Source organism: Mustelus asterias, chromosome 16, assembly GCF_964213995.1.
Source record: "Mustelus asterias chromosome 16, sMusAst1.hap1.1, whole genome shotgun sequence".
In the NCBI taxonomy this organism is placed as follows: Eukaryota; Metazoa; Chordata; class Chondrichthyes; order Carcharhiniformes; family Triakidae; genus Mustelus; species Mustelus asterias.
The window spans coordinates 29,604,706-29,627,311 of NC_135816.1; the positions used below are offsets into that span (position 1 = coordinate 29,604,706).

Genomic DNA, 22,606 nt, shown 5'->3' on the forward strand with positions numbered 1-22,606 from the left:
AGCTTTCGAGGCTCAAGAAAGCTTGTGTGGCTTTTGCTACCAAATAAACCTGTTGGACTTTAACCTGGTGTTGTTAAACTTCTTACTGTGTTTACCCCAGTCCAACGCCGGCATCTCCACATCATGACTACCCACCACAGGCAGGGTGGGAGAATTCCACCCAAGATGTGAGCATTGCTTGTAAAGAAATGCAAGCCAAGAGTATTGTTTTGTTTTTGGAAGACAGAGCTACAATTAATTTAAAAGCATTTAACAAGCCCTGGGAAGGTTTTGCAATCCCAGTTGATGTTATAACTGGATGGGATGATTCCAGAATGGAACCCTGGCTCAGAAGACCGTAACTTTGGAAAAGTGTGCACACTAGAGGGAGCTGGAGAAGCTAATGGTTGCTGAGTGTTGCTCTGTTCACCCCTAATATAAATCCATCTCTATCCACTAATTATATCACCCAAAATACTGACCAAGCATTGAGATAGATATGTAATGAGCCAAAGTATGAGACAGAAGGGAGATGAATCAAAAATGCTTCATGACACATGCCCAAAGTAGTGGAGTTGAGGCCATGATCCTGTCTTTAGATACTGAAAAGACATTTGACTGAGTATTATGAGTGTACCTATTTCAGAATGTAGACCACCTGGGGTTTGGAACAGATCGCTTCTTCAAATCCATGGGCCTATGTTAGTGTGAATGGTTATATTTCTGAAGCCTTTGGGCTAGAGAGGGGGGGCAAGACAGGTTTAAAGTTTTAAAGTTTATTTATTAGTGTCACAAATAGGCTTAACACTGCAATGAAGTTACTGTGAAAATCCCCCAGGGTTGCCCTCTGTACCACCGCCCCCCCCCCCTTTCTGTTTGCTATATACGCTTTTATATAGAAGCCTTAACACACATGGTGAGATACAAAATGGAAATAAAATGTGTTATGGCCACAGAAGACTGTGGAGGCCAGGTCATTGAGTATACTTAAGACCGGGATAGATAGGTTCTTGATTGGTAAAGGGATCAAAGGTTACGGGGAAAAAGCGGGAGAATGGGGTCGAGAAACCTATCAGCCATGATTGAATGATGAAACAGACTTGATGGGCCAAATTGCCTAATTCTGCCCCTATACCTATGGTCTTAATTACGGCATTTTGTTAGTAAGTTGATTTGGTTCAATAAATCATTGTGATTGTTTAAACTGAAATTTGTGTTTTGGTGTTGTTGCTCGACATCACTGGCAAGCATGTGGACATGCTTCCAACACAGCTCAACAAAGGGTATAGAGTTAGATAGGAAATTAAAGGTCACAATCAGATCAGCCGTGCTCGAGGGGCCAAATGGCTGGAGTCACATGTAGGTCAGACCAGGTAAGGACGGCAGATTTCTTTCCCTAAAGGACATTAGTGAGCCAGATGGATTTTTCTGACAAACTACACTAGTTTCAGGGTCATCATTGGATGCTTAATTCCAGATATTTTTTATTGAAATCAAATTCAACCATTTGCCATGGCGGGGGTCCCCAGAACATTAGCTGTGTTTCTGGATTAACAGTCTAGCGATAATACCACTAGAACATTGCCTCACCATAGTAATACATGACCTGGTGAGAAAAGGTAAATAAAGCAAATTGATTTTTAAAAAAATGTTTTCTGACACGTTGGACTGAGCAGTGAAACACTATTAATTTTCCACCAGCACACTACACTTTGTTCATTTTGATGAACCAGCATCGGTGGATGTTATATTATAAATGTAATTGTAAGAATATTGGATCCCACAGATCTAGCCTAAAGCTATGGGAAGGTCTTACAGCATTAAATTCTTTTGTTCCAATAACTAGTTTTGCAATATCTCTAAAATAGGTCAAGTGTCCTTTACCCAAAACCCTCGGGACCAATTGCATTTCAGTATTCAGATATTTTCAGTTTTCGGATGTGACAGAGCTACCATATGTACGGTAGGTCCATGCTTATTTGCATTACAATAGCCTAAGCCTAGGCTGGCTATAGTGTAAAGATAATAGGTAATTTCTCCATTCACCAACTTTCTCACACCCAGCTTCTTACCTGCTACACTTATTATGCCTGTAATATACTATTACATTGCTTTATTAACCAACAAATTAACTCCAAGCTCACTCCACGAGCCATTTGTAACACCTGATGTAAACAAACATCTTGCTGGTGGGAACCAATCAGCATGCCACCAAAACTAAGTGGCCAGCCAGACAACTATGGGTCGCTACTATATGTTTTATGGCGATAAGTAAGATGGAGCCAAATGATGACTGCATTAATTAAATCTGGCTAAACGAGCTAAAACTCAAGGTAAGGTAAGAACGTGTGACTGTAAACAGTACAAACAACTAGATTTCCTATGCCAAAGGTTGGGTTCGGTCAGTGAGGTTCATGTCAACTTGGGTCACAGACTTCCAAGACAAAAAGGTGGTGAGGTTTCGGTTGGCTCATGTTTGGGTCCATTTTTTTTTAAAGTTATGTTTTTGGATGTGTTCGGGTTTCAAGGTAAAGATAACTGCACTAAATAAAGGTTCATTGACCTAAATATTAACTCTGTATTAATATATTAATGTATTCACCGGAAGGGACATCTCAGGTCACTAGCGCAGGAAACTGCAGAGTTCCAAAACAGCCATGTAATGAACACCACCCTGTAAATAAAGCTCTGTTATTTTTAACCCTTTGTGCTTCCTAGCATCAATTCTCCAATGGGGGGGGGGGAATAATAATTAATAATAATTGATGTTGAGGAAGTCAGGAACATTCAACCTCAAGTGCTATTGTAAACAGCTTTCCCTCTGATATTTCCAGAACATTGAAGGTTGAATCATTGCTAAAGGCCATTACTGATCTTTGCCTCTGAATCAGTACAATAAGGAAAATGTATAATTTCTTTAAAATGTTTGTGGAATTTGTAATTTTTTAAAGAATGTATGACATAAAAGTTTGCATCAGTTGTACTGGGATCATTTGTACCTTTCTTGGAATAATAAGAAATATTGGCCTGGCAATCCTTGACCTGCAAACAGTAGCTACAGGAAGGAGGTTAAGGTATGGATGCCATGTGGCCAGACATAAAAGAGAGTTGCAAGCAGAGGACGCTCATAGATTTGGCCCTCCAACACCTCATCAGTCAGGTACCAGACTGCATGTGGCTATGACAAGTTGGCCATGGTACGGAGCCAACCTGCACAACCCAACAGTTACCATAGAGTCCCTCCAGTGCAGAAGGAAGACATTCAGCCCAATGAGTCTGCACCGACTCCTCAAAAGAGCATTTTACCCAGGCCCATCACCCTCACCCTATTCTCACGCATATGCCATGGCTAATCCATCTAACCTGCACACCTTTGGAATGTGGGAGGAAACTGGAGCACTCGGGGGTGGGGGGAGGAGCATATGTGGTAGCCTCAGACGGTGTCCACGATGTACACAACTATGTCACATCCTACAGATATTGGAACCAGTACCAACAGGTAACAGTCATCCGGCCTACGGTGCAGGCCCACTACACCAGAGGCCCATGGAGCAAGCCCTGTACCCACCGAACACATTGATGGAGTACCCCAGGTCTTCCACATTGAGGACACCGGCCAGTGAAAGACTGTCACGTCACCAATTAGCAGAACTACACGTAAAGGGCATCTGAGAAAACTGAACGCCAAGTTCCAGGACTATATTACTATGTAGCCTAGAATTGGCTTTTGAATTTCACCTTTCTGCAACAAACGGGGGAAGGGGAAAAGGAGACTCGATGAGCACCAGCTGCAGTTATTTAACCCATGCCTCACTATATATGCATATATGTTGGTTTAGTTCAGTTGGCTGGACAGGTGGTTAGTGATTAGAAGCAGTGCCAACAGCACAGGTTTAATTCCCATACTAGCTGAGGTTACCCATTAAGGCCCGCCTTCTCAACCTTGCCCCTTGCCTGAGGTGTTGTGATCCTCAGGTCAAATCTTCAGCAGTCAACCCCCCTCTCCGCTCAAAGGAGAAAGCGGCCTATGGTCATCTGGGACTATGGTGACTTTATCTTTAAATAGCTGTGCATTGTTAGCCTGTTTAACTTGTATGTTACAATATGGTCTGTACATAGTTTCCGATTGCGCACACTCTTACATCCCATGCCACTGGGTGTTCCAACTAAATGACTAAGTGGTCACGTGATGACACGGCTACCAAAGAGGTCACCTGTCGGGAGCGTGGGAGATATCCCTGGGAGCGCAGGCAGAGTACAAGCATGAAGTAACTGCTAAGCTAGTGAATAAACTACTCTTCATTATAAGTCCTTGTTGTCAGAGATTCAGAAACCCAACACACTTACAATTATGAAGTCTAAATTGGTCCTTAACTAATGTCCATACATGTATTCTTTCCAGCATTGGTCATTGCTGAGCAATGGATGAGTTTCTCTTTTTACTCTTTCCAACATGTTTGGTGTATGAATAGCTGAAGTTCAATATATTGTTTATAGACTGTTATTAAAATGAATTTGAGCTGGGTTACACCCACCAGCTGACAAATCAGTATACCAGATGTATATGAAACATTTTAAAACTATTTGCTCTTGATGAGACCACATCTGGAGTATGGAATACAATTTTTGGTCTCCCTATTTCAGAAAGGATATTCAATTATTGGAAGGGGTACAGGAACAGGCTATATGGATTTATACTAGAATATATTAGGGCGGCATGTTGGCACAGTGGTTAGCACTGCTGCCTCACAGCTCCAGGGACCTGGGTTCGATTCCTGGCTTGGCTCACTGTCTGTGTGGAGTTTGCATGTCTGTGTGAGTTTCCTCCGGGTGCTCCGGTTTCCTCCCACAGTCCAAAGGTGTGCGGGTTAGGTTGATCGGCCATGCTAAATTGCCCCTTAGTGCCCCAGGATGCGTAGGTTAGATGGATTAGTGGGTTAAATATGTGGGGTTACGGGGGTGGCGCGTGGGTGGATTTGTTGTCGGTGCAGACTCGATGGGCCAAATGCCCTCCTTCTGCACTGTAGTGATTCAATAAGGAAATACCTAAAAGGATAAATTGATTATCCTGAGTCTGAGTAAACCAGAAAGATAAGTATTTAAAATCATTAATGATTTGGATAAATTAGACCCAGATGAGCTATCCTGCTGTGTGTACAATGGGCCATATTTAGAGATAATGAACAGCATAAGAAAATGGGAAATTGAGCAGGGACATCTTTTACTAAAAGTGTGGTAAGTATATGGAACAGATTACTGATACAGGTGGTAGGATAAGAAATTTCTGAGTGTCAGAAACGAATGAGATACTAGATGAAAATGCATTTGAAGCCCAGGATCAGCCATGAATCGTGTGTCATGGTTCTGCCTAGCGACAGCAGTAGCCAGAATTCAAAGGGAACAATGAAATGTGGCCTTTTCCAGTAATGAGATTAATCAGGTGTAAATAGCTATCATCAGGAAACACCTTACCTATGACTAAGAGATCAGTTGGGGTATACAGATGCTAATTTCGAGAGTCATCGAATGTGAGACACTAGCAACCCAAAGGGACAATGACAGAGGAACCAGGGTATAATTGCCAGCACCTGCAGAAGCAAGCAGGCTAGTTTAACATCTCACAGCCAATATTCAGTTTAGCATCTAACAGCCAGGTTTTTGATCCTGCATTTGATTGAAGTCAATGAGGTTACACTGAGGTTTCATTTGAAGCATTTTTTTAAAAATGGCATCTCTGCCTTTGGCTAAGATGCAAATGAGATCAAGCACTGGAGGGGGTGCAGTTTGGATCATGTAGATCAAGCCCAGGACAGGAAATGGGGAGCCTCTCCTGTCAGCTTGGATCTGTAATGTCTCTCTGGTAGAGTCTTTGGATTTTGATTGGATATAACTTTTTAAAAATCTAACAGCCAGGAAGGCATTAACATCTAAGAACTGGAGAGACCAGTTTTACAGCTTAGAGTCTTGACAGGTCATTGTAACATCTATGAAGTCTTCGAACCAAGGTACTGCATCAACCTTTGTAAAGGCAGTTACAATATCTTCGCTGGACTAGTTTCCCAGACTTGATTATCCACCTTGTATTGCGTGGTAACTATAAGCTGGATTTGATTTATAGATTTGTTGAATTTGGATGTTGTTTGGGAATGGGAAGGTATTAAGGAGTTTGATTTGATTTATTATTGTCACATGTATTAGCATACAGTGAAAAGTATTGTTTCTTGCGTGCTATAGAGCCAAAGCATACCATTCATAGAGAAGGAAACGAGAGAGTGCAGAATGTCACGTAACAGTCATAGCTAGGGTGTAGAGAAAGATCAACTTAATGCAAGGTAAGTCCATTCAAAAGTCTGATGGCAGCAGGGAAGAAGCTGTTCTTGAGTCGGTTGGTGCGTGACCTCAGACTTTTGTATCTTTCTCCTGAAGGAAGAAGGTGGAAGAGAGAGTGTCCGGGGTGCATGGGGTCCTTAATTATGCTGGCTGCTTTGCCGAGGCAGCAGGAAGTGTAGACAGAGGCAATGGATGGGAGGCTAGTTTGCGTGATGGATTGGGCTACATTCACGACATTTTGTAGTTTCTTGCGGTCTTGGGCAGAGCAGGAGTCATATCAAGCTGTGATATAACCAGAAAGAATGTTTTTCTATGGGCATCTGTAAATGTTGGTGAGAGTTGTAGCTGACATGCCAAATTTCCTTAGTCTTCTGAGAAAGTAGAGGTGTTAGTGGGCTTTCTTAACTATAGTGTCGGTATGGGGGGACCAGGACAGGTTGTTGGTGATCTGGACATCTAAAAACTTGAAGCTCTCGACCCTTTCTACTTCGTCCCCGTTGGTGCAGACAGGAGCATGTTCTCCTCTTTCTGAAGATGACAATCTCCTTCATTTTGTTTAGGGATTGTCGATATATTATATATATATATTTAAAACAAGAGGTAATTGCTCTTTAAACTGCATGTTTAGTATTTCATTCATTGAATTGTCTTAGAGTGTCATAGTCCTAGTCATGTGTGGTTGTCTTTTTTTAGTTTAATAAACAGTCTTTGGTCACAATTACCCGATGACTGGGTTGGTTTATTCTCACTGGGGGTTTCACATGACTCCTCACACCATTCCAAAACAAAACTACACACCACCACGATCCGGTGTTTCAAGTTGAAGCGCCCTCGCAGATAATATCCACATGGTTCATGACAGGTGGAGCAGACTCGATGGGCTGTGTTGTCTACTCCAGATCCTGTTTCTTATGTTATAATCAAGGTAGCATTTGGCTGGATATGGCATCAAGGAGCCCCAGTTAAATTGAAGTCAGGGAGAAGACTGCCCGCTGGCTAGAGTTTTAATTAGCACAAAGGCAGATGATTCTGTTTCTAGGAGGCCTGCCATCTCAGTCCAGGATGTCATTGCTGGAGTTCCTCAGGCCAATATCCTAGGCCCAGTCATCTTCAGCTGCTTCACTGTTGACCTTACCTACACCATGAAATCTGAATTAAAAATGTTGATGATAATTGCACAGTCTCATTCATACTCCTTAGAAACTGAAGCAGTCAGTGCCTATCTGCAGCAAGACTTGGACAACATTCAGGCTTAGGCTGATATGTGGTAACTTAATATTAATTCTACACAAGTGTCAGGCCATGACTATCTCCAACAAGAACAAATCTAACCATCACCCCTTGACCTTCAATGGCATTACCATTGTTGAATTTCCAATGACCATGGGGGTTACATTGGTCAGAAATTTAACTGCTCCAACTATTGAAATTCTACATCTACAGAGCAGGTCAGTGATTGGCAATGCTGCAATGAGTAACTCACCTGTTACTCCCCAAAATGTACCCACCATCTACATGACACAGGTGAGTAATTACACTTGCCTGGATTAGTGCAACTCCAACAACACTCAAGAAGCTCAACACAATCCAGGACAAAGCAATCTGTTTGATTGACACCCCATCCACCACCTTGACCAATGGCACATAGTGGCTGCACAGTGTATACCATTTACAAGATGCACTGCAGCAACATGCCAAGGCTCCTTCAACAGCACCTTCTAAACCTATGATCTCTGCCACCTAGAAAATAAAGGACAGCAGGCATGTGGGAACACCACCACTTGCAAGTTTCCCTCCAAGTCACATAGTATCTCTTCCTTCATTGTCGCTGGGTCAAAATTCCGGACAGATGTCAGATCGATGATAAAGGAGAAACCCAAGCCAAAAATAGAAAATTCAGAGGGAAAGTGAAAAAAATAAGAGAATCAAAGATAGATTGTGAGAAGAGACTGACAGCCAACTTAACAAGGGAATCAAAAACTCTTCTATTGGCACATAAAAGGGCAAGAAAAGGAGGGGTTGGTTGTTTAGGGATCAAAATAGCAATTTATGCCTGGGTGCAAATGGCATGGCCGAGGTATTAAATGAATATTTTGCATTTGTCTTTACCAAGGAAGAAGATGCTGCCAACATCATTATGAAATGCTTGGTGTTGACACACTGGATGGGTTAAAAATTGATAAAGAGGAGGTATTAGAAAAGCTGGCTGTACGTAAAGTTGTTAAATCACCAAGACTGGATCAGATGCATCTAAGGATGCCAAGGAAAATAAGGATGGAAATTGTGGAAACACTGACAATCTTCCAATCCTCCCCAGATATAGGGGTGGTGCCAGAGGACTAGAAATTTGCAAATGTTACATACACTCTTGTTCAAAAGAAGGTTAAACCTGCCAACTACAGGCCAGTTGTTTCATCTCAGTGGTGGGAAAGCTTGTTGAAACAATAATCCCAGACAAAATTAAGAATCACTTGGCAAATTTAGACTCAAAGTAAAACGAGCATGGATTTGTTAAAGGTAAATCATGTATAACTAACTCGATTGAGTTTTGTAATGAGTTAATAGTTGGGTTAATGAAGGTAATGTGGTCGATGTGGTGTACATGGTCTTAAAGTTTATTTATTAGTCACGAAGTAGGCTTACATTAACACTGCAATGAAGTTACTGTGAAAATCCCTAGTCGCTACACTCCAGAGCCTGTTCGGGTACACTGAAGGAGAATTTAGCATAGCCAATTCACCTGACCTGTACATCTTTGGACTGTGGGAGGTAACAGGAGCACCCAGAGGAAACCCATGCAGACACGGGGAGAACGTGCAAACTCCATACAGACAGTGACCCAAGCCAGGAATCGAACCCAGGTCCTTGGCGCTGTGAGGCAGCAGTGCTAACCACTGTGTCACCGTGCCGCCCCTTCAAAAGGTTTTTGACGAATTGCCACATCACATGCTTCTCAACAAAGTTGAAGCCCATGGAATAGAAAGGACCCTGGCAGCATAGATTCAAAGTTGGTTAAATGACAGGAAACAGGATGATTGGTTATTCATCGGACTGGGCTTGTATACCGAGGTCAATATTATTCCTGCTGCTGTTCTTGATCTATATTAATGACCTAGGCATGGGTATTCAGAACACAATTTCAAAATTTGCAGATGGCATCGAACTTGGAAATATTGTAAACTTTGACCAATCAGAGTCAAGTTGTCTGGTTTAAATTTGAAACACTGCTTGGCAGTTCATTGTCAGTCATCACCAACTGATGCATTTTCCATGGCAACACCTCTACCAATCCGACTTCACTTGCCAACCAATCAGCATCTTCTTCTCATATGGCGTAAAGTTGTTGTTTCCCCTGACATTGGTATTCTTGCGATTGTCCCGATGATTGTAAGACAAAATGCTTTGGTAAAATGTCTTTTTTCAGCAAAACCTGTCTTTGTTTCCTCCTGTCCTCTCCAGAACTCATTCTGGTGCCTCCTTCTGAATGGCCACCTCATGTATAAATCTACACTTAACAAAAAAATCATTGGAGGCCTGTGACCAGCGGTGTTCTTCAGGGATCGGTGCTGGGTCCACTGTTATTTATTATTTATATTAATGATTTGGATGAGAATTTAGAAGGCATAGTTAGTAAGTTTGCAGATGACACGAAGATTTGTGGCATAGTGGACAGTGAAGAAGGTTATCTAGGATTGCAACGGGATCTTGATCAATTGAGCCAGTGGACCGATGAATGGCAGATAGAGCTTAATTTGGATAAATGTGAGGTGATGCATTGTGGTCGATCAAATCAGGGCAGGACCTACTCAGTTAATGGTAGGGCATTGGAGAGAGTTATAGAACAACGAGATTTAGGAGTACAGGTTCATAGTTCCTTGAAAGTGGAGTCACAGGTGGATAGGGTGGTGAAGAAGGCATTCGGCATGCTTGGTTTCATTGGTCAGAACATTGAATACAGGAGTTGGGACGTCTTGTTGAAATTGTACAAGACATTAGTAAGGCCACACTTGGAATACTGTGTACAGTTCTAGTCGCCCTGTCGTAGAAAGGATATTATTAAACTAGAAAGAGTGCAGATAAGATTTACTAGGATGCTACCGACTTCATGGTTTGAGTTATAAAGCAGAGGCTGGATAGACTGGGACTTTTTTCTCTGGAGCATAGGAGGCTTAGGGATGGGCGGACAAGTTGGGCCGAAGGGCCTGTTTCCATGCTGTAAATCACTATTTATGGGATGTGTGTCACAGGCATGATCAGTCAGCTTTTGCTACCCATGCCTAATTGTCCTTGAGAAAGTTCTGGTACAAATGTTGGATGATTGTTCATCTTTATGGACATTGCAGTCAATCTACATCCTCTCTTTACCTGACTCTACAGATATACACATTCCAAAGATGGTACTGAATTGTGATCACCATTGTGAAGCTTGGCCATCATTTTCCTTTTCCTAGCCCATATATACAATCACTTAGACTGAGGTTAGCTAACATATGCTGAACCTGGGTCTTTCTGATTTGTATGGCAGATTTACCTAATAAATCAATTGAAATGAACTACAAAAATCCTGTTTTGACAAAACGAGAAATGTACATTGCCTATTCACCTCAGTTACCAATGTTCAAACTTAATCAAAATGGTTGACGCAAAAATCCATTTTGCTTGATTTCCAGCATCCACAGTATTTTTGCTTTTGAAGCAATATTTAGAAAGTTTACGCCTTTTAAAACATATTTTGCTTTTCTATTTTTACTCCCAAACTGAATAATCTCACATTTTATCACATTATATTCCATCTTCCACCTTTTTACTCACTACCTAACCTGTCTGTATCTCCATGGAGCCTTTGTGCGTTCCTCACAGCACATAGCTTTACATTGTCAACAAACTTGGATACATTACGCAATCACTTTTTCTAAGTCATGAATATAAATTTAAATAGCTGAGGCCCCATCGCTGATACTTGTGACACTTCACACATTTCAGTCTGCCAATCTGAAAATGCCCCATTCATCCCTATTCTTTGGTTCCTACCTATTAATTAATTCTCCATCTATCCTAATATATTGCCCCCAACTCCAGGAGTCCATATTCTGTGCATTATCTTGTTGCGTGGCACCTTATTGAAGGAAGTATACTACATCTATCGGCTTATCTTTATCAACCCTACGAGATACTTCCTCAAAGAAAAACTGTCAAACATGATTTCCCTTTCCTAAAACTTGGTTGACTTTGTCTGTATTAGTTTTCTAAGTACATGGTTACAAATTCTTTAAAATAGATTACAACATTTTCCCGATGACCGATGCCAGGTGAAATGGCCCACATTCCCCTACTTTCTCTTGTCCTGTTTTGAAAATCGGTGTTCCATTACACTTTCAGTGACAAACCACAGAAAATCTGCAAAAGTGACATTCACACTATTTTCCATGGATCCCAGAGCTCTTCTGGTGAAGTTACAATAAACAATTGGGATCATGCATATGGAGATTCACACTAAATATAGAGAGCACAACTCTGGGAGAAACCTATTCTCTCCTTCATATAGATCACGAGATAGATTGTCATAAATTAGCTCTTTGCATAACCAGTAGGTGCATTCCAGTCTGCTCTGCCCTCATTGACCATCACTCACTCTTCCTCACAGCAATGTTAATAACAAAACAACAGAAAAAGGAAGTTCAAACAAAATACATTCATAGGATGAAGTGAATATTTCACTTTGAAACATTTTCTTATGGCTTGAGGCTCCAGCAATAAGTTGCGACTCAGTCATAATTCCTTGATCAAGAATTACAGAAAACTGCACTATGTAAATTAAGTCAATGGCAGATGGTTTACACTAAATATACCGGAGGCTAACAGTGACCATGAAGAGTTGATGTATGTAGGCATTAACAACTGATGATGGTTGCAACACGAGTTAACTTAAATCATTGTTGGAAACATGTGTTCTATTTATACAATAGATGTGTACTATTTTAAGTAGTGGTTGCAGAATAGTCAGTCAGTACATAACTATACTTGGTCTGCCATCGAGGTGTACGTGCTACTTATGCTTTAAAGACTCATCTTCTGAAAACTGCGGTTAAATAATTAAATTGGCAAATCCTGGTTAAAATTCAACTTCAGCAGAGTTGCAAAATGGAAAATAATGTATTGCCACTGCATTACACACCTTGCTCAAACTTACTTTCTAACCTTATCTAAAACAACCTTTATGTTTAGAAGCTTTAACAGGGATACAGCAGAGTCAGCATCGTCAAAATAAAAGCCTGTAACTTTTTTAAAGGGTAACCTCTCATTCTAGGTACTCAGAAGTCTAAAACAATCTTTATTTTTAAAAAGCTTTAAGAGGAATACAGCAGTGTCAGTATCGTCGAAATAAAAGCTTGTAACTTTTTTTAAAGGGTACTTCTCATTCGGGGTACTCAGAAATTGTTCTGCACACCCTCCCTGGAACTATTTCCTCTTTTGCCATAAATTGACTTACTTAGTTCTAAATCTTGCATATGAACCTGAGGGGTCCTTCAGATACACCGCGTTGTATTATAGTCCTGATGGTCAGTTTGTGAAGGAAGAAACCATCGAGTATTTACTTGGAGTAGGTTTATTTGCAGAATGAAACATTACAGGTATACATCTCCTAATTCCACTATGCTCCAATGTCAGTGTCTCTTATTTGGTTTGACCTTAAAATAGGCCAATGTCAGTGTGTCTTTATATTTGCTCAAGTAACCACCCAATCAATCCACCTGTACATACTTATACAACGATGTAGGTGTCTGTGATCTGTAGTTCACGGGATTATTTTTGTAAATGTATAGCCAAACACTTTCTGGGGTTGATGCTTCAACTTGCTGCATCGCCACACTGGTAACCACACAGAAAACACCACAGCTCAAAGAGATTTTATTTCTAGTGACACTTTTCAAATGAACCCGAGAAAAAAAAGTTGCGTCTGAACACTTAAATTCAAAGAGCCCTTTTGAAACAAGTTGCTGGTTAGATTTGGCATAGGTGCAATGTGCTGCCAGAACATGAGGTTTGAATGTATGGCATAACTTGGGTTATTACCCACATTGTAGAACATTCATTCATTTAAATACCTTTCCCAGAGTTACAAAGTCAATGTGCAGGGTGGACAGGGAAAGCCCTTAATTCATCTCCTTGCCTGCTCAAAAAACCAAATTCAAATTGAATGTAATTCATGGTTCTCACAAAAGAGACATTACTAGATCTATGCTGACAAGAAGAACAGACATTTTACTCCATTCTTAAAGTTACAAAGCCAATACTCAGAGTGAACCGGGCAGACCTGAATCCATTCTTGCTTGCTCCAAAATTCAAATTCCAATTGAATCCAATTCAAGGTCTCCTCAAGAAAGACAAACAAGATCCGAGCTGACAAGATAAGGCATTACATCACACTTTGGGCTCGATCGAGCCAACATTACACCTAATCTAAGGCAAGATACTGCGGACGCTGGAACCTAAAACAAAAACAGAAAATGCTGGGGAAACTCAGTAGGTCTGGCAGCATCTGTGGAGAGAGAATAGATCCAATGTTGAGTCTGGATGACCCTTCGTTACACCTGATCTCACGCTTGATCTTAGCCAAAGACCTGAATTAAAAAGGGGGGCAAGGTGGCACAGTGGTTAGCACTGCTGTCTCACAGCACCTGGGACCTGGGTTCAATTCTGGCCTTAGGCAACTGTCTGTGTGGAATTTGCATATTCTCCCCATGTCTGCATAGGCTTTCCTCCGGTTTCCTCCCACAGTCTAAAGATGTACAGATAAAAGCAAAATACTTGCGGATGCTGGAATCTGAAACAAAATTGGAAAATCTCAGCAGGTCTGGACAGCATGAAACCATAAGACATAGGAGCAGAATTAGGCCATTCGGCCCATTGGGTCTGCTCCCCCATTCAATCATGGCTGATGTTTTTCTCATCCCCATTCTCCTGCCTTTTCCCCATAACCCCTGATCCCCTTATTAATCAAGAACCTATCTATCTCTGTCTTAAAGACACTCAATGACCTGGCCTCCACAGCCTTCTGCGGCAAAGAGTTCCACAGATTCACCACTCTCTGGCTGAGGAAATTCCTCCTCCTCCTCTCTGTTTTAAAGGATCGTCCTTTTAGCCTGAGGTTGTGCCCTCTGGTTCTAGTTTTTCCTCCTTGTGGAAACATCCTCTTCACGTCCACTCTATTCAGGCCTTACAGTATCCTGTAAGTTTCTATAAGATCCCTCCTCATCCTTCTAAACTCCAACAAGCATCTGTGGAAAGGGAATGGAGCCAACTTTTCGAGTCTGGATGACCTTTTGTCAGAGCCTGGGTTAGGTTGATTGGCCTGTTAAATTGCCCCTTAGTGTCAGGGGGACTAACAGGGTAAACATGTGGGGTTACGGCCTGGGTGGGATTGTTGTCGGTACAGGCTCGATGGGCCAAATGGCCTCTTCCAGCACTGTAGGGATTCTATAATTCTATTCAATGAAAGCATATCTATGGAGTTTGAGCAGTCCCAGTGCAGTGGCAGGACTGATGAGCGGGTGGCACAGTGGTTAGCACTGCGGCCTCACAGCTCGATTCCCGGCTTGGCTCGCTGCCTGCGCAGAGTCTGCACTTCTCCCCGTGTCTGTGTGCGTTTCCCCCGGGTGCTCCGGTTTCCTTCCGCAGTCCGAAAGACGCCTGGGCTGTGCTAAATTCTCCCTCAGTGTACCCGAACAGGCGCCGGAGTGTGGCGACTAGGGGATTTTCACAGTGGGCTTTCCTCCTTAGCCGTCAGGGGGAACCAACAAGGATAAATACATAAGAAATAGGAGCAGGAGTAGGCCATCTAGCCCCTCAAGCCTGCTCCGCCATTCAATAAGATCGTGGCTGGGGGTTACGGCCAGGGTGGGATTGCTGTCGGTGCGGGACCAAATGCAGGCTGGATGGGCCTCTCCTTGCACTGTGGGGATTCTATTCTATTCTATTCTTCATTGCAGTGTTAAGGTGAGCCTACTTGTGACACTAATGATTAAACTATTGTGCTTTAAAACAGTTCTCGCGAGAGGCGTTGCCTTTTCTAGGTTGCTGGCGCTGCACTAAAAGTCAGTGTTTTGAGAGCGCCGTGGGGCATGTTGCACTGAGGGGAGAGAGAGAGAGGGAGAGAGACGCAGCTGGAAACTTTCAACCATGCTTGCAAACAGGCAGCCGGGGAGAGTTAAGTGACTGGGTGAAGTTGCTGCTGCTGCTGCCACCGCCTCTTGCCGTTTGATTGACAGGCAGCCCCCGGAGCGCGAGGCTCCGATTGCCTCTTGTGTGTGAAGTTGGCAGTTGGCGTTTGAGAGACAAACCATGGAGGAAGAATCATGAAAACAAACCCCCCTTTCCCCCTTCCCCACCCCCTGTCCCTTCCCCATCTCCTCAACTCGGATCGACCCGTGCGGGCAGATATTTTGAACATGTAAAAGGTGTGTTTTTTTAAAAAAAATAACAAAAAGGAGGAGGAGGAGGTGGAGGACTGGGGAGAGTCTTAAGAAAACTTTGAACCGCAAGCAAAAAAAAATCGTTTTATTTCGAGATCCCATGAGGGGAATTTTTCGAAGGAGAAAAGAGGTGATTTTTTTGGGCAGGATGGAGTTTGCAGCTTTTTTCCCCCTTTTTTTTCCCTCCCCCCACACAAAGTGTTTGATTTTCGAGTGACTTACTTCGTAGGAGACCTTGGAGGATATTTTAACAACGATTTTACCTTCGAAGCGGCTCTCGGCGTGCGGTCGGATTTCTGGATTTTTCTTTCGTTTCTGTTTTAACTGGGATATTTGTTGCTCCTGCTGAGAGAGGTGTGTGTGGGGGGAAAGTCTCTACAACTCACCCCCACAGCCACCCACCCCCGCGCCCGAGGACAAATAATGACTTCCTACGTGGACCAGCTTTTCAAACAAGTCTTGATGAAAAACCCTTCGGAAAGAAGCCACCAGGTAATTTCTGTTTATTGTTTGTGGGTGTAAGTTTACTTTTCTTTCGGGTTGAAACATCCTTTAGCCGCTAGACAGAGGGGCGAGAGCTTCAAGGCAGCACACGCTGCCCGTTTTAAAGGCAGTGTTACTCCGCCTTTTATTTCATTGTGCCGACGAAAAATCTCTTTTCCTGCTCAGATTTGGGCCGGGTGGAGATTTCGCCTTCGAAGCTTGTTCTCCACACATGCAGTTCATACACCCTGTTCATACCCCACCCCACACTTCATTGTGAATCGACCATTGAGTGCATTCACTTGTTTTTGATGAGGAAAATGCTACTGCCTGCAAAATATAAAGTTTGTTTATTTTGTGTCACAGGTAGGCTTACATTAATTAACACTGCAGTGAAGTCACTGAAAATCTCCTTGTCGCCACACTCTGGCGTCTGTTCAGGTACACCGAGAGAGAACTTAGCACCAGCACGTCTTTCAGACTGTGGGAGGAAACCAGAGCACCCAGAGGAAACCCACGCAGTCATGGAGAGAACGTGCGGACTCCGCACAGACAGTGACCCAAGCTGGGAATCCAATCCAGGTTCCTCGCACAGTGCTAACCACTGTGCCACTGTAATAGTCACTCTGTCCAAACAAAAAAGTTAGTCAAGCCCTGGAAGTTTTAAAAAGTATGTATTTTCGTTTCCTTGTGCAATGTGCTGAATTCAGGAGCTCCATTGTGAAAACCAAAAAGTTACACATTAGACATTGGGCATATGTAAGGGGTGGGGTGGTTGGTGGTGTTGGGAGTTTATTTTGTTAAACCCAGAGTAGAAATTTTCAGTGTAATGCTTTTATCCACGATACCCACTGTTTTATCTGAGTTACTTACAAGAACATACATTGTCTTGTGCTGATGTAGGTGGGAGGATGGTTACTCCTGTGTTGATTGTACAGAGGTTCTTTTAAAATATTGATTTGTCAGTCTGCTGAGTATGTGTGTGTTATGCTGATAGTTCAGTGTTCCTGTGTGAAATTAATACTTCAAGGGCTAAATCTTTGCTGAGCAGTTAATATATAATATTGGTGATAAATAAACACTACTGCAGGTTGTTTTATTTTGTGTGACTTTAAAAAAAATTATTTGTGGGACATGGGCACCGCTGGCTGGCCAGCATTTATTGCCATCCCTAGTTGTCCTTGAACTGAGTGTCTTAGAAACATAGAAACCCTACAGTGCAGAAGGAGGCCATTCGGCCCATCGAGTCTGCACCGACCACAATCCCACCCAGGCCCTACCCCCACATATTTTACCCGCTAATCCCTCTAACCTACTCTAAGGGACAATTTTTAACCTGGCCAATCAACCTAACCCACACATCTTTGGACTGTGGGAGGAAACCGGAGCACCCGGAGGAAACCCACGCAGACACGAGGAGAATGTGCAAACTCCACACAGACAGTGACCCGAGCCGAGAATCGAACCCGGGACCCTGGAGCTGTGAAGCAGCAGTGCTAACCACTGTGCTACCGTCTTGCTCAGCCATTTCAGAGGACAGATGAGAGTCAACCCTATTGCTGTGGGTCTGGAGTCACATGTAGGCCAGACGGTAAGGACGGCAGATTTTCTTCCCTGAAGGACATTTGTGAACCAGATGGATTTTTATGACAATCGACAATGATTTCATGGTCATCAGTAAATTATTAATCCACATTTTTTTTATTGAATTCAAATTCCACCATTTGCCATGGCGGGTATCCCCTGAACACTAGCTGAGTTTCTGGATTCATAGTCTGATAATATCATGAGGCCATCACCTCCCCTGATGCCTTGGGGAATATGGTTAACTTCTCCATAATTATTTTAAGATTCAATCCCAGATAATCCTAGAATTGAATCATAATGACTCAAGATTGTGGTACAGAATCGGATTCCTGTGTTCTCTACAAAGGCAGAAACTGCACCACAAATTGATCACATTGCAATTCATAATGCAATAAATGACTTATGTGCATTTTGGTTTCCTTATTTAAGGAAGAAAGTAAATGGAGGTGGTTCAGAGGAGATTTACTAGATTGATACCTGAAATGAGCAGGTTGCTTTATGAGGACGGGTTGGAAAGGCTGGGCTTGTTTCCACAAGAATTTAGAAGAGTGCGTGGTGAGTTGATTGAAGTATAGATCCTGAACATTATTGACAAGGTATTGAAAGCATATTACCTCTTGTGGGTGAGTCCAGAACTAGAGGGCACTTTTAAAATTATAAAATTCACCTGATAAAGGAGCAGCACTCCAAAAGCTTGTGATTTCAAATAAACTTGTTGGACTTTAACCTGGTGTCGTGTGACCTCTCATAAAATTATAGGATAGAAATGAGGAGGAATCTTTTCGCTTGAGGATTGTGCAACTTTGGAACCTTGCTTCAGAAGGCGGTGGAAGCGGGGTCACAATGTAAGGCGGAGGTAGATAGATAGACTCTTGTTAGGCAAGGGAATCAAAGGTTATTGGAGATAGATGCAGAATGTGGAACTCAACACAAACAGATCAGCCATGATCTGTTTGAATGATGGAGCAGACTCATGGGGCGGGGGTGAATAGCCCACTTCTGGTCCTACTTCATATGTTTGTATGTATGTAAGTGTTGGCACAATAGGCTGAGTGGCTTCCTTCTCTGTATCATTCTAAGATCTTATCCTCTGTTGCAACATGCTCATACATGGTACAAAGGCATCTGAGAGTAAAGCTGCTCTGCATTATCAAAATGATAATGCTCTTATCACTAACATTTGTGTGAAATTTTCAAATATTATGCCCACCTAATCACAATACCTAGCAATAAAAATTACATAATTCGCTCCTCCAACAGACTGTGTCTGGTTGGAGCATTTGGAACTATAAAGCAGGAGGGTGAAGTACTGGTGGTGGGAATAACTTGGAGGTTTTGATTTAAAAGTAAGCATGTTCAACAAATTCAAAGCAATTGTGCCTTGAAAACCTTTTTTGGTTTCTAACACATCGGCACCATGAGCCTAAGTGACCATTGCAGTATGGGATAATTTCGAACAAACAGCTGAGCAGGTGTAAGTGAGATCAGACTGAATGCAACATGAACAATCTAATGGGATGGAATTGAATTACATAGAACATAGAACAGTACAGCACAGAACAGGCCCTTCGGCCCACGATGTTGTGCCGAGCTTTATCTGAAACCAAGATCAAGCTATCCCACTCCCTATCATCCTGGTGTGCTCCATGTGCCTATCCAATAACCGCTTAAATGTTCCTAAAGTGTCTGACTCCACTATCACTGCAGGCAGTCCATTCCACACCCCAACCACTCTCTGCGTAAAGAACCTACCTCTGATATCCTTCCTATATCTCCCACCATGAACCCTATAGTTATGCCCCCTTGTAATAGCTCCATCCACCCGAGGAAATAGTCTTTGAACGTTCACTCTATCTATCCCCTTCATCATTTTATAAACCTCTATTAAGTCTCCCCTCAGCCTCCTCCGCTCCAGAGAGAACAGCCCGAGCTCCCTCAACCTTTCATAGAATCATAGAAACCCTACAGTGCAGAAGGAGGCCATTCGGCCCATCGAGTCTGCACCGACCACAATCCCACCCAGGCCCTACCCCCACATATCTTACCCGCTAATCTACACATCCCAGGACTCTAAGGGGCAATTTTTTTTTAACCTGGCCAATCAACCTAACCCGCACATCTTTGGATTTTTTAACCTGGCCAATCAACCTAACCCGCACATCATAAGACCTACCCTCCAAACCAGGCAGCATCCTGGTAAATCTCCTCTGCACTCTTTCCAGCACTTCCACATCCTTCTTATAGTGAGGTGACCAGAACTGCACACAATATTCCAAATGTGGTCTCACCAAGGTCCTGTACAGTTGCAGCATAACCCCACGGCTCTTAAACTCCAACCCCCTGTTAATAAAAGCTAACACACTACAGGCCTTCTTCACAGCTCTATCCACTTGAGTGGCAACCTTTAGAGATCTGTGGATATAGACCCCAAGATCTCTCTGTTCCTCCACAGTCTTCAGAACCCTACCTTTGACCCTGTAATCCACATTTAAATTAGTCCTACCAAAATGAATCACCTCACATGTATCAGGGTTAAACTCCATTTGCCATTTTTCAGCCCAGCTTTGCATCCTATCTATGTCTCTTTGCAGCCTACAACAACCCTCCACCTCATCCACTACTCCACCAATCTTGGTGTCATCAGCAAATTTACTGATCCACCCTTCAGCCCCCTCCTCTAAGTCATTAATAAAAATCACAAAAAGCAGAGGACCAAGCACTGATCCCTGTGGCACTCCGCTAGCAACCTGCCTCCAATCCGAAAATTTTCCATCCACCACCACCCTCTGTCTTCAATCAGACATGATGTGGAGATGCCGGCGTTGGACTGGGGTAAACACAGTAAGAAGTTTAACAGCACCAGGTTAAAGTCCAACAGGTTTATTTGGTAGCAAAAGCCACACAAGCTTTCGGAGCTCTAAGCCCCTTCTTCAGGTGAGTGGGAATTCTGTTCACAAACAGAGCATATAAAGACACAAACTCAATTTACATGAATAATGGTTGGAATGCGGATACTTACAACTAATCAAGTCTTTAAGAAACAAAAGAATGTGAGTGGAGAGAGCATCAAGACAGGCTAAAAATATGTGTATTGTCTCCAGACAAGACAGCCAGTGAAACTCTGCAGGTCTAGGCAACTGTGGGGGTTACAAATAGTGTGACATGAACCCAATATCCCGGTTGAGGCCGTCCTCGTGTGTGCGGAACTTGGCTATCAGTTTCTGCTCAGCGACTCTGCGCTGTCGTGTGTCGCGAAGGCCGCCTTGGAGAACGCTTACCCGAATATCAGAGGCCGAATGCCCGTGACCGCTGAAGTGCTCCCCAACAGGAAGAGAACAGTCTTGCCTGGTGATTGTCGAGCGGTGTTCCTTCATCCGTTGTCGCAGCGTCTGCATAGTTTCCCCAATGTACCATGCCTCGGGACATCCTTTCTTGCAGCGTACCAGGTAGACAACGTTGGCCGAATTGCAAGAGTATGTACCGTGTACCTGGTGGATGGTGTTCTCACGTGAGATGATGGCATCTGTGTCGATGATCCGGCACGTCTTGCAGAGGTTGCTGTGGCAGGGTTGTGTGGTGTCATGGTCACTGTGACACCATGAGTTGATGTCAGTTAAGCAAAATAGGATTGCCAGGATTTGCATTGAGCCTCCAGTTTGTTTAGGTTACACGTTATAATTGAAGAAGATGGATGTGTTGCAGGTTCCATTTTCCTGTTGTCAACCAAATGCTTTGCATGTCATTCCATAATTTAAATTTCTATGGAGCAACATTGCCTGAATACTCTCTTGGTATTCTTTCTTCTGGTAAGCAGTCAAAACTATATTTGTGCAAATGAACACGATTAGAGTAGATGTCAGCTTTTGCTCACTGGTAGTAACACCCCTTTCTCTGAATCTGAACGTTATGGGTTTGCCCCATAGACCTAAAACACCAGTAAAGTGCTGAGGGGTATTGCACAGAGATATTTTGGAATTTAGACAGAGATTCTGTCTGTCTCCCTGGGTGGTCATAAAAGATCTATGGGATGATTTTTGTAGAAATGTTGGCGTTCTCCTGGTGCCTCACAGGATTGATTCCTCAATGAAAACACTAAAAAATGATTCTGTTGCTGTGAGCAAATTGGTTGCCAAGTTTCCCACATTACATCAGTGGCTGTACTTCAAAAAGTGCATAATTGCTTATAAAGTGCTTTGAAAGGTACTATAAATCAATAGATAAGTCTATAAACATCAATGCAAGTTTGTTTTTTAAAATTTGATTCTGTTTTCAAATAAATGCCATAACATTTGCTGCTGGACTTTCTTTAGGATTGCATGCCAAGGAATGTTTAGGCATAGAGCAGACATGAAATTGACCACTAGTGTCGTGATGTCGGTACAAAACAGGCATTTTTGTGAGATAATTTGACATCAGGAAGAGGCTCGTGCTGAATTTTTAAGAACATTGTGATGTTGCCTGTGCAGTATTTGCACCAATCAGTTACCTTTTACAACTGCAGATGAGACCAAGGGATCAATGGAAAACCGGCTAAAGCGATGACAACCCATGAATGCTGGGAACTCGTGTTGCACGCTACCATTGTGGAAATTCTGATTACTGATATGAAATTAGATGCTGATCTTTTGAGTGACATTGTGGCAAACACTATGATGGAGTGACCAGTCTTCATTTTTAATAGTTAATTATATGGTGACTGCTCCATATTCAGAACTGTTTTAAACAATTTTAATTGAGTAGAAGTGCCACTGGCA

General features: G+C 42.7%; 1 protein-coding gene across 13 annotated transcripts in view; it reads left to right on the forward strand.

The window, feature by feature from the left end:
- Positions 1 to 15,438: 15,438 nt before the first annotated feature.
- rapgef6 (Rap guanine nucleotide exchange factor (GEF) 6) overlaps positions 15,439 to 22,606 on the forward strand; it is a 330,858-nt gene continuing 323,690 nt past the window's right edge. For 9 of the 13 annotated variants that reach the window (XR_013499761.1, XR_013499760.1, XM_078230817.1 and 6 more), the window contains exon 1: positions 15,439 to 16,274. Coding sequence is in view for 11 of the 13 variants with exons in the window: in XM_078230817.1 (XP_078086943.1) it covers positions 16,206 to 16,274 (69 nt within the window). In the remaining 2 variants the exon portion in view is untranslated. The remainder of the gene's footprint in view (positions 16,275 to 22,606) is intronic. The other 4 variants (XM_078230825.1, XM_078230823.1, XM_078230826.1 and 1 more) reach the window with 2 other exon arrangements.